The 13,239-nt window shown below is 30.4% G+C and overlaps 1 protein-coding gene across 7 annotated transcripts in view; it reads left to right on the top strand.

Moving 5' to 3' along the window:
* Positions 1-13,239, top strand: part of LOC130895974 (protein sidekick) — a 585,707-nt gene that overhangs the window by 511,478 nt on the left and 60,990 nt on the right. For 2 of the 7 annotated variants that reach the window (XM_057803673.1, XM_057803672.1), the window contains 4 exons: positions 1,070-1,225; positions 7,341-7,467; positions 8,438-8,739; positions 12,817-13,017. In XM_057803673.1, coding sequence (XP_057659656.1) covers positions 1,070-1,225; positions 7,341-7,467; positions 8,438-8,739; positions 12,817-13,017 — 786 coding nt within the window. The remainder of the gene's footprint in view (positions 1-1,069; positions 1,226-7,340; positions 7,468-8,437; positions 8,740-12,816; positions 13,018-13,239) is intronic. The other 5 variants (XM_057803674.1, XM_057803671.1, XM_057803677.1 and 2 more) reach the window with 3 other exon arrangements.

A 13,239-nucleotide genomic window follows, 5' to 3' on the forward strand; every position in this document is an offset into this window, starting at 1 on the left:
TAGAATATATATTTTATTATGGGGTACAGAATTTATTATTTTGATTATTTACCGTACTAATTCACCAAGCGCATATTACCCTCTTTGTCATCCGAATACTTTCTCATTTTAACTTTGTGCCTCTTGTACGTTTCTCGACTTCACTCCTGTATTTGCAAAACTGTACGTCCGTGTAGTTTAGATATTCTTGACTCGGCTCCTTCGTCGCCTCGTCCATAAACATCTATCACGTACCGTACAAAAACACTTCCCGGACTTGTAAATAACTATTGTGGTTTTGTGAAATGATATTTGTAGTTGGTAAAAATAGGGCCAACGACAAAAGAACGTCAAAAACTTTGTATATAGTTTCCAACGCGAACGCAAACGAGAGGGTTAACCTAGGCGCGAATGAAAGAGTTTATAAATCCAGCTTCTAACCTTTTCCTCCAATATTGTCTTAACAATAAACGAATTTCATATTTATCGCTCTCTCTATTATTTATTATAAAAACGTACTGCATCCTCAATAAACAAAGAGAGAATGATTAAAAGAAAATGAAGTAGTTGCACCTTTCGTAGAATTAGAGAATAGTTTTAACGAGTTACGACATATTTAAATAGAATTTCCACATATGAAAAAACATTTTAAATATGAGATTATGAGATTATTAAACAGGTTCTTCATTATAAAAATACATTTCAAATATTATTCGAATTATCAAATAATCTCAGATCACGATTCTTTGATCCTAGATTGAGAGAGAAATTCTTTATTGTCAAAAAATTGATACAATTTGTAGACAAAAGCTTGTAAAAACTAAAAAAACAAACATAACAATAAATAAAGATCCAAATGAAATAAAATTTCAATCATTAAAAAAAATATGCATTCACCGCCAAAAAATACTTATATCTTTTGTTTCTATTAATTTTTGTATATTTTTGGGTATTTGGTTATATTAAGACCCACTTTTGTTTCATGTTAGACACAAAATAACCAGAATTTTTATCATTTCATGCGAACAGCTTAATGTTATAAAATGCATGCGAATATGTCGTTGCGTTGTGTTGCTACTAATGTTTTCAGGTGAAAAGGAAGTGGCTACGTCTAGTAGAGTACAGATTTTAGATACTGGAGATTTACTGATAGCAGCTGTTAAAGAAACAGATGCTGGCCAGTACACGTGTATCAGATCCAACGAAGCTGGCAAAGTTAGGGGATCAGCTTATTTACAAGTTTTGGGTTAGTATCTTGCCATGTCTGTGCTTAAAAATGTGTTTAATAAATTTGCATGTTCATATGTATAAACATAAATAAATTTATGCTTCAAATGTACTTGATTTTTGGTCTCTTCTGATTTGAAATTAGTTTCTTTTATAATAGTTTCAACTTCTTTTAGTCTTTATCAAAATATGATATTGACACCTACATCATGAATATCAAAATAACAATAAAATCAAAATAGAAATCTGTTTTAACAAGAAAAATTAATTTTGCCTTAGTTTTTACATCTTGAATTAAATTATTTGTAATTGTATTAGAATTTACAAAATATAGAAGTTACAAATTTTACTTAAATTATTAAGGTATTTTTTATCATTTATAGCTTTTTCATTCTTATGAATGTGAACCATTTCTAAAAATTCCTTTTTTCGTGTATATCTCTATATAATTGAATTTATGTTTTTTCTCTATTTCATGGATCGTGATTGCAGCCCTATATAGACAGCGTCACAATTAGTACAAGGTACTTGATAAATAATTACTTCTTTTGGTTTTTGGGGAAATATTTGGATAACGTATTATATTCTTCATGACTTATAGCAATATCATATTTATTGAAATAGTTGTTGTTGGGAAACTCCTTCTACATATGGTATTGAGAAATGTTCTGTCTATAAGATTAAAAAAAATCGAAACGTCAAATTTTTATTTGTCTTTTAAAAATTATAAAAGAAACTAATTTTGAATCAGAAAAGACCTAAAATTAAGAATATATAGAAGCATAAACATATCAAAAGGTCTAAGAAATGAGAAATTAAAAAAACAAATAAATATTTACTAGGGTGGTCGTTATATAATTAAATTTTTGCGATGCCCCTAGTCTATTAAATAAAAAAATGAAAGATATTCAAATTGTTATTTTTATTTTGAAATGACATTAATACAAACGTTTTTTCAATATTTACATTTCTTCACCCAAACCCTCAATTTGAATGTTTCATTTTTTTTTAATAGAGTAAATCAACTGGGAAAATTTTTGGATTTAGATTTTTTTATTGTTATTTTGATCAAATATTATGCGTACAACTTCAGTATTTGCTGAAGAATATTTGAGTACCTAAATGTCTCTTCTAAATCCCAAGGATTCTTGTCGACTAGTTTATTGGCAATATTTTTCATTTCGTTTGTTTAAATTATCGAAGAAATAAAAATTTTCGTAAAGCTTTTCATATACACATTTACGCCCGGCCAATCGCACACTCAGACTATCTAATATAGGATACTAAACATTTATGCGAAAATTGCCTTGTCCAGAAAAAGGTATCATAACTATAATAATCTTGGACAACAGATAGTGTTTTAGCTTTTTCTTCATATTCAGAAAATTATCTGTCTCTCATGTCCTGAAGGAATAGATCCTGAGAACTATAGATCAGTACAACTGATGATAAATCAGCCTGAGATTCTTAAGGCACCTTACTATCAGCGTTAAAGACTGAAATTGCTTTCAGCAATAAATTCAAGTGCATCAATTATTGCACACCATTCTTTTTCTAACGCGTAAAAGGCACCATGTCGAGCAAACCAACGAGTTTGAGAAAGAACTTTTAAATTTGTACGCTGCATCAAGATTTCCCAACGATGAGTGGATATAGTTATAGAAAATTCTTCACAAAAATTAATTTGAATTTTTTCCTTCTCTGGAAGTTTGGTATTTTAAAAATTTTGTCAATATTAAAATAAAAAAATATTTTGAAAACCATAGGAAAAAAATCTATGATAAATGAAACATGAACAACTGGTTTCGTCGTTTACGTCCACTATTCTTCAAGAGCGAATCATCTTGCTCCTACATATCATTTTTCTTGTTCATAGACTGTAGTTCTTCCAATCGTGTCTTCATTTTACTATTATCATGATGATTATTGAAATAAAATAATGTAATATAGTATTCGATATCTACATAATTATAAAATGTACTGAAAGTAGACGCCTGATTCAAGAAAACAAAACGGTACTGAATAACACTGTTTACACCATCACTACACCGACACTCACAATTTCACTGTTTGAAGACAATAACTTAGTTATAGAAACGCGCGTCAAACAGTCTAATTATTAATGTTGGTGTAGTGGTGGTGTAAACAGTGTATTCAGCATATATGTAATACTTCTATATGGGCAGTTTCTATAAGTGGAAGGCTGTTTCGACTACGGAAGACAGAACGACAACGAGGTTCCAGCTCGGTTCTGCGCATTCTCAACCATGCGTAGTATAGATAAATTGTTTCGAACGAGAGAGAAAATGAATATTGTCGTAACAGCGCCAATGATTGTTGAAAAGGTTAAGAAATTCGGCCCAAGGTTTAGGAGTTGCTGAAAGTGAAAGTAATTATTCTAATGGTTTAAGTTTCGGCATGGAATTCGAAAACTTGATGTAACTGGAGAAACACATTCAGCAAACCAAAACTGAGAAAATCGTGACTGATAATGATTTAACACCTGAACAGATTTACAAAACTTATGAAACAGGGCTATTGTGGCGATGTTTACCAACATCTACACTAGTTGGGGGAGGAGAAAAAACAGCCAAGTGTTTAAAAAAAAAACAAAGACAGATTAACAGTTTTGCTATGTGTCTGAAAACCACCGAGTGACCCTTTTGGGAAGCTGCAGAATCACTAAATAAGTTTATCTTTTTCGCTGAGGCTAGTACTAGCTACAGTGCTTCAGAATTTATTGATTTCCATATCATTAGAAATAAATTTTATACTAAATGCCAAAAGTCAAAAAAACAAAAAGACATTCGTGACTTTTTTAAATCTAAGTTTACATTACATGTACATACATTATATGAAATGTAAAATAAACTTTGTTGTATGTATTTGTATTTAATTATTAACTTAACCCTATAATTACCGCCCGGCACCGAGCCGGTCACGAACGTGTCGGATTTTCGGACTTCTACTGTATTTCTATATGGACAGTTCCTATAAATGGGAGGTGTTCCGTGAAGTGAAACAAATAGTGTATAGCTCTCTCTCTCTCTCTCTCTCTCTCTCTCTCTCTCTCCTCCGGTCGCTTCTTTTGCGCGCACGAAGGATGAGCAGGATAGATAAAGTGTCTCGACGAGAGAGAAAATAAATATTGTCGGCACCGTATCGTAGGGACGTTTTTTTTTCCATATAGGAGTATTACATATATAGTATTCATTATGAATATCGCCAACGGTTCCAGAAATTCCAACTTTGTTAAAACAAAACAGGCGAAAATGATGTTACTCAAACATGTTACTGTCTGAGTACAATCTATCTTTATCATTGTTGGATTTTACAATCTAAATTTATCGCAGAAAATGAGGAAATGGACGTATAAAATCCCCTTTTTTCTGTTTTTCTATCAATAATTATTAAAAATAAAATAATTGGAACACATTGATTGAGTTATCGAGGGTTTGTTAATTTTCATTGTTTTTTCTGTAAAATAAATTACCTCCAAAAGTTCGACATTTTTTGTCCATTAGAATACCAGTTACATACTACCAACTTAAAATAATCAGTTAGATCCATGATTAAGGAAGTAATAAATTTTTTTAGTATTTTAGTAAAGAAATAGTAGCACTAAAGTACTATATCATTAAGATTTTTAACAAATACCGTTCTCCAAATTTATATCTTTTTGTATTTTCGCGGTTTTTATAAAAATCAACATTGTCAAAAACTTTTATTACCATTACCTGTTTAATGAACCATGAAAATAAACCATGATCATAAAAATTGTATTTATAAATTTTTATTTATCCGATTGAAATGATAACTCACAAATGGCTTAAAATAAACTGTATTGTAAACATAAATTCGTGATTGTTAACTTATTGTCATTCTAGTATAACATTAGTGTCGTCGGTTGATTAAATGAGTTGAATATATTATGTTGGTATCAATGATTGATCGCATGTTTCCTTGGAAACATCTGTTTCTGTTTAGAACTGTTAGTTTTAAAACTTTTATGTTGATGTAAACAGAGTACTTTTTTAGAAGTTCAGTGATGCTTTTGTGTTTTATTTACTTGGATGTATTCAAATGTTTTACTTACTACCTTTATTACTTAATATTTATCACGGACAAGCTATTTACTATGAAGATAATTATATTGAAGGTAATAACGGTTATGCTAATTTTATTCAAACGTTTAAAGGACGCTTAATTTGAATCTGTATGTTAAATAGATAGATACCATTACTTTATAAATGAATTTTTATAACTTCTAAATTCATTATAAATGAACAATAACTGTTGTAAAAGCAACTGAATTAACCTTATTAATTGAAAATATGTTGGTAGAAGTATTGCTGGATTCAACTGGGTTTTAAAACCTTTCAGTGTAATATTTCCAATTAATAAATCTTAATTTATTAATGATAAAATATTGCATCATTTATTTGAAACAACCTGTAATTGTATTTTGAAATAACTAGGTTAGGTTCGGCGAATTATAATTCATATTTTTTAATTATTGTGACTTTAATGTATTCTTAAGTACAATCAACAAATTATAGAGACATGAGTTTGAGATAATAACTGCCACAAAAAAATTCAACATATGATGACATTTCTTGTAAATATCTAGAAAGAATTTGTCCATTTAATGTATATTATTATGTTACCCTTATAATTCAGAATATGTTAATATTCACATTAACTAGGTAATCTGCATATTTTATGATACTGTCTGGTAAATTATCAAATTAAACTTAAAAAAGTTTCTAGTTAGTTTGCATAGTAACGAAATTGTGGAAGATTGTGAACGAAACATTTTTGTTTTGCTCAGATCTTGAAAAATTAGGTGACACATGTGTCCAAAAATACACCTTCAAAGTCTTCATTAATTCAAAGTATTGAGGACTCTAATGTAGTGAGTACAGGACAATCAAGACGAAATCTTACACATTCAAAAGAGCCACTCACTAAAGACAATAGTAATGTTACTGTTGTTCAAGATCAAGTTATCTCAAATCAATTATTTTAAAAAAATCAAGAACTAGCTGAAGAGCATATTAATTCTAATTTAACTCTAATACATAACAAACAGGTTATCAAATCAGTCCTGTGTATCGTTTGTTATAAAAACTCATAAGATGTTCATACCTGCATTGAATATAATTTTTGTTTGTTCATGCAATTTGTGGTAATACAAGGTCTAAAGCAGAAAGTTACAACAACAAAAATTATAAAAAATTTGGAAAAACTATTGAAACCAAAAGCGTGATAAGGCCAAGGAGGGTTTAGAAAAACAAGCCAAGGAGATGATGCTAATCATCCTATAGGAAGCAACTATGATTGACAGATTAAAAATTGATCTTCGTTTAATTTTAACCATAGTTCTTGAAAAATCTGATGATTAACTCTACCAACTGGCCACTAAAACTTAAATTTTGAATCAATTGTATGCAAGATCCCAATTTAGCTTTTGCTAAGAAAAGTGGATAGCAAAAGATGATGTTCCTGATGTCAAATAAGTCATGGCTTGGACCTCTGACAATGTGACTGCAAATTAAAATGTGCAACTAATAGATATGCTTTCTTAAAAATAATTTTGTGTATGATTCGAGATGTCACCAATCTTGAGGTTGCAATAATAAGTAATTCGAGGTCCTGGAATTGATTTGCTTTGTTATATTTTATCAGTTGAGTTACATTTCAATTTTTTTATTTTTTATTCTTTTATTTCCAAGTCTCAGAAATTATAATAAATAATGAAGTTTTATTTAAATGAAACCTGTTTTATGGAATTTACTATATGCATGTTCGTTAGTCTACAGATTATCTAGTTGATGTATAATTGCTTCAATTTTTCCACTTTTAATTGACTTAGCCAGATAATCTGCAGAATACCTTGTTTATATGCACATTAACTGGTTTATGCAATAACTTAACAATGACTAAGTAATATAAATTAGTTGAAAAAAACATTTATTTCACTTAGTTTAGGCATTTATATATTGACAATTTTTGACAAATATTCAATAAGATTTTCATTGAATGAATTATTATTATATAGTGAAAGTACAAATAGAGTCATAACGATAATAGTAATAATAATGCAATACTAACTGATTGCACATATTTTTTAGTTCGAACTCAAATTGTTCAGCCTCCAGTGGATACCAGAGTTCTGTTGGGCCAAACAGCTACTTTACAATGCAAAATTTCTTCAGATCCAACAGTTCCATATCAGTTAGACTGGTTTCGCGATAAACAGTAAGTATTCAATAAAGATTTATCATTATTATAGAAGCGTTAAAGTACCATAAGAATATTTTTATTAAGAAAACATCGAAGTAGGGTATTTTTCTATTATTACTATCGGATCAAGAAGTTTGATAAGCAATTTATTTCTAGCCTAACTTAACTAACATGGAAATACTTAAATGTTAATGTCCTACTCTTAGTACTTATACCTTAGGGTGCGTTTATGTTGGAGCTGTGATAAACCTTAAGAGCAGTGATGATAGAGCTTCTCAAAATTCGTTTTTTTGATATAGTGTTGATAGTGGAGCTTAGACAATAGGGATGATCTCAGCTTCGAAGCCATTGGGAGATTGATCAAACCAATCAATTGAAAATATTTTTTTCAAAATGATTTATTTTGAAGAAGGAATACTTTCATATTCAAATGCATTTGAATATTACATTGGCAAAACAGCAGAAAAAATGCAAATTATCTGCACACCCCATAAATTAAGATGACCATAATTTTTTATTTCAAATTCTGGATGGTAACTTGTAGCGGGGAGTGGGTTAGTTAAGTTAAATAATTGAAATATGATTTTTTTAATAAAAATTATACATAATAAATACTATTTAAGGATATATAATGAAAATCGGTATTTTTTTTAAGGAATCAATTTTTTAATCAGAATTAAGTACAAAACTTTATATTTTTCTGAAGTATGGATCTTTTTCTTTCACTTTAAAGCATTGTATAAAATTCAGTATAATTTTCACGATCTCGATAACACACCAACCAGCCATAAGAATATAAACATCAAATTAATGTTTTTTGTAATGTCTTTGGGTTTTATTTTTTGATTTTTAAATTATGATTATTAATATTTTTGCTTCATAATAAAAATTTCACCTTTTTTCAAGTTTTACGTTGTTTAGTGGCTATCTAAAAAATCAATAATATATTTCGAAATTATAAAAATTATTATTTCAACTTCCTCAGGTTAATAAATCCCCATGGGTCTCAACGAATTCGCATTTTGAGTGACGGAACCTTAGAAATAGAGGCTGTCAGAGCATCTGACGTGGGTTTCTACACTTGCTCAGTACAATCACCTGGTGGTAATGAAACCCGATCAGCGAAATTATCAGTAATAGAATTGCCATTCTCTCCTTCAAACGTTAAAGCAGAACGTTTAGATAAAGGAACGCAGAGGGCAGTAAATATAAGCTGGACACCTGGCTTTGACGGAAACAGTCCTATTAAAAAATATATTATACAAAAAAGAGAAATACCTGAGCTTGGTGAGTATTAAATCACATTTTATTTTGGGCTTTTAGACATTGTTTTTGTGTTATATTTTTCTTAACCTGTCCTTTCATCATTGTGCTTTCGGATCAGGTGGTTGGTGGTGATGGATTATTAATGAAAATAATTACTAACGCTTTTTGTAGGGTACACTAATTTTATAAAAATTTTGGTAATAATATTTATTGACAATTTTATGGATTTTTTTTTCGAATTATTCAAAAAGATGTTAGATAATTGAAGAAACTTGATATTTCAGTAGTTTTCAACACTCTGGGTGGATATTATCTCGCTTCAAAACATTTATTTTCATTTCTTGCAACTTCTTTTTTTATATTATAGTTTTGTACAGTTTAATTTGATTTCGTTGAAAGGTTATGTAATAATGTAGAAAAATGTGATATATAAAGGGAAAACGAGCATGTTTTAAAAATTATAGACCAACATAAAAAAATTCTCATACGACCTCTTGTTTCTGAGTTATATGCATTTAAAGTTGAAAAATCAGAACTTATATTGTAAGTATATTTTCTAAATTAAACATTCGAATATTATAAAATTTTGATGGGTGATTAGGTATGGCCATCGAGTATGTCTGACAGAATAAATAATTCTACACTACTATCTGAAGACCAGGGACAGATCATGCCCAATGGTTAACAATTCTTAACTTTTACAGGGACCGTTTGCCATAAAGAAACATTCTTAAGAAAATTATCATAAATTGTAATTATTTATTGAAAATAGTTACAGGAGGTGTTAAAACACAATCAAACATTTCCAATTGAATTGCTTACTATCGAACATACTGTTACTTACATGAGGAAAAAATTGAAATGATCACTTTGGACTTTACACACTTTCGGAATCTACAGATGATTTTTCTTCGAACTTGGAAGAGCATTCCAAGATTCTGCCTGTCACAATGGAAGTTTATTCTATCGATCATTTCGTTCCTTGTGTTGCCTATACCAAGCTTATGAGGTATCTTCCAAAAAAATTAATCCATTGTATTTAATTCGGGGGAACGTGGCCATCGTGCATGAAACACATGTTTAGAAGGTTATCACATAACATGGGTGGGAAATCATGGAAGTAGAGAATTATCCAGCAATACTGGCCTATGCTAGTTGGTTTATATATAAACAACAAGTTGATGATACATTTGTTATAAAATTACTGTTTACTGATGAAGCTGGTTTCACATGAAATGGTTTTATTAATTCCTATAATTTAGATTTATGGACAGATGAAAATCCTCATGGTACAATTTAAATAAAAAATCGACATCGATTTTGTGTTAATGTGTCAGCATGAATAGTGGGTAATAATCTAGTAGATCCATATTTTTTTGATAATAACCTGAATGGTTAGCGATACTTAGAATATTTTCCAACATGATTTCCCTCCCATGTTGTGTGCTATTCCTCTAAACTTTCACAGAGACATGTGGTTCATGCACGATCATCTTAATAACATTTTTCCTAATAGACGAATTAGTGGGGGAGATCAATTCAATCGGTCACCATGTTCCCCTGAATTAAATAGAATGGATTAATTTTTTTTAGTATATCTCAAAAGCTTGGTATATGCAACATAGGTAAACACAAGGAACGATAGAATAAACTTCCAGTGTGACACTATAAGGCAGAATCTTGGAATGCTCTTCCAATTTCAAAGATATATCCTCCGTAAACTCGAGAAGTGTGCAGAAGTGCCAACTTCGAACATTTATTATAATTTTTATTTGATAAGTTGTAAGCTAACCAACTAAATTGTTGTACATATCAATTTTTTCCTTATGTAAGTAATTTATGATAATTTTCCCGAATTTTTTTCATCAAGTCCCATAACACTCCGTATACCAGAGGTCTAGAAATAAAATTGATCAAACTTCAGAGGAAATAGATTTTCATCCAGGTATACAAACAAATCTGTAAATCGTAGATTTCCCAACACCAAGCTTACTACTAACTAATCCCACTGTATCATTAAAACTTTTACATAAATATTTGTCTATGAATGATTTGAACCCATTAAATAATAATATTTTTTTTATCAACTGTTGAGGGCGTTTACAAGGCCATAATCGCAATAGAATTCGCTACAGCTTTGACACTGCATCATGCAAGTTGCAACTAATCTAAACTGTTAAGAATACACAACTTGGATCGTATTTTGGGTGGAATTTGTTGAAAAGAGAATGTTGGAATTGAAATAAAACAAAATTTCTAACCTTATTGGGTACACATGAGAGTTTTGAATATTTTTAGAGGTACACCATTTAAATTACGCAGTTGATAAATGTAAAGAATGCCTTTAACAGATGTTAACAGTTCTACTGGAAGCCCCATTATGTTGGTATCTAATACTAATAACAAGTTGTATATATTTGTAATTACTTTAAAATCGTTTTGAACTAGTTTAGTGGTTTCCAAAGACTTTTTTGACTTCAACAACCAATTTTTCAACCTCTAAACCAGTTCTCCAACTTCTAAACCAATTATGGTTGGGTTGAGTTCGGTGTGGTGGGTGGTGTGGTGAGGGTATGAAAAGAATAGGGTACAATGGGGGTTATGCGGAGTGTCACAGAGTTCTCATTTGTACCCTACTAACCTTTATTGGCACATAATAACTTATAGATCTTACGATACGGCTATGTAATCTTTAATACACAGGGCTTTCAGCCAATCCAAACCTTTTTTCTATTGTTCTGCATAGCTTAGCAACGACTAGTATTATGTTGTTTAATCAAGCAAGCACCAGGTCACCAAAATTTTTGTGTTTTCTTTGTACTTCTGGGACCATCATCGTAATGAAAATACTTTGTATTGACATCTTAAAAGACGAAACAATATTCCTTTAAAGTCAGAATTGACACGATTTCAACCATAGGCGATTACCATGAAAACATATTTCTGACAACAAAGGTATTTGCACGAAAATATACTAGTCGAGACCATCCGCAAAAGATAAATTTTGAGATAGTACATGCAAGATTTCCTGCTACAGGTAATGTTACTCACACGAAGCAAAAGAAGATGACCGTTACTACCAACAAATACTATGGGGTTAGCATCATTAGTTGAGAATCCAAACATAAGTACCAGACAAATTGCCAGACATATGTAAATAAGTCAATCTAGTGTAGGAAGGATTTTTAGAAAATGAAAATATTATCCACGGAATGGATTTTTGTTTATGGACCCTTGATCGAGTCCCAGAGACAGAAGCCTATTTCAAATTTGTGTACTAAACTTCAGCAATAAAACAAATTGTACAATAAATAACTATCTTCACCAAAATTCTTATACAGAAGGGTTTGGAAAGGTAAAAAGGAAAAGATTGTTCGTCAACTCGATCGCTTCGCTCTTCTGGTCCTTTTTCGTGATTTCCTGCTTCTGCTGCCACGAGAGTTTATAAGTTCGTAATACGCACTTAAGGTGTAGAAACTCCAAGATCCCGAATTTCACTTCCGACACAATACGAACTAGCTCATTTTCGAAACCAATGCGTATCCTACTGACTGCGCGAATTATATTTTTTTCAATAAAGATGTGAATGAATTGCACTAATCAACTGTGTAAATTTATGGAAAGAGTGAAATAAAATTAACGTTATGGCACTTTCTTTAACGTTTTTTTATTTTTTTCTCACTCTTACCATAAACAACCGCTTTAAGCCATAAACACCGGTGAAATACAAGGTACTTTAAAGATAGGGCGTAGAAAAAAAATATTATAGCATTTGGTTCATTTATGTTGAATTTAATATTTTATAATAAAAACCTTATCTAGTATTCATCGATCTTGCCCTACTAACAACAAATTTGTCCTCTACTAACATTAATGTAACACAAAAACACTGTTTAACTGCATGGGCATGTAGCAAGGTATTTTATATTATCACAAATACCTTCTTTAAAAGTTTTCGGCTTTTTTTATATACATATTTTGTAATTATATTTTAAATTATATTTATTTGCAAAGAAATATACGCATGCTCATATTCAATAAATTCGTTTCCGATTTTATATAATCGTTTCCATCAACAGAATTATCGTTTCAAATCAGTTCCCCCCATTGCAGGTCCCATTCCAGATCCTTTACTAAATTGGGTTACAGAGCTAAGTAATGTATCTGCAGCTCAAAAATGGGTGCTACTGACGAATTTAAAGGCAGCTGCGGTATACCAATTTAGAGTCAGTGCTGTGAACAGCGTTGGAGAAGGACCACCGTCTGATCCTAGTAACCAAGTCATGTTACCGCAAGAAGGTAAGTTTTATCTTAAGGGATAATAACAATATTAAAAGATTCTATAATATTTGTTGATTGTGTATTTGTTTATCTTATAAATTTATTAAACGTCCCATTTCAATAGGGAAGATTCCACTTATTTATTCTACTATATTTAAATTTTAAATATGCAAACTTTGTACTCCAATATTAGCTGCACAAAATACCAAACACATTGCCTACTATCACTACACCAGGGAT

This window comes from Diorhabda carinulata, chromosome 6, assembly GCF_026250575.1.
Source record: "Diorhabda carinulata isolate Delta chromosome 6, icDioCari1.1, whole genome shotgun sequence".
Lineage (NCBI taxonomy): Eukaryota > Metazoa > Arthropoda > Insecta > Coleoptera > Chrysomelidae > Diorhabda > Diorhabda carinulata.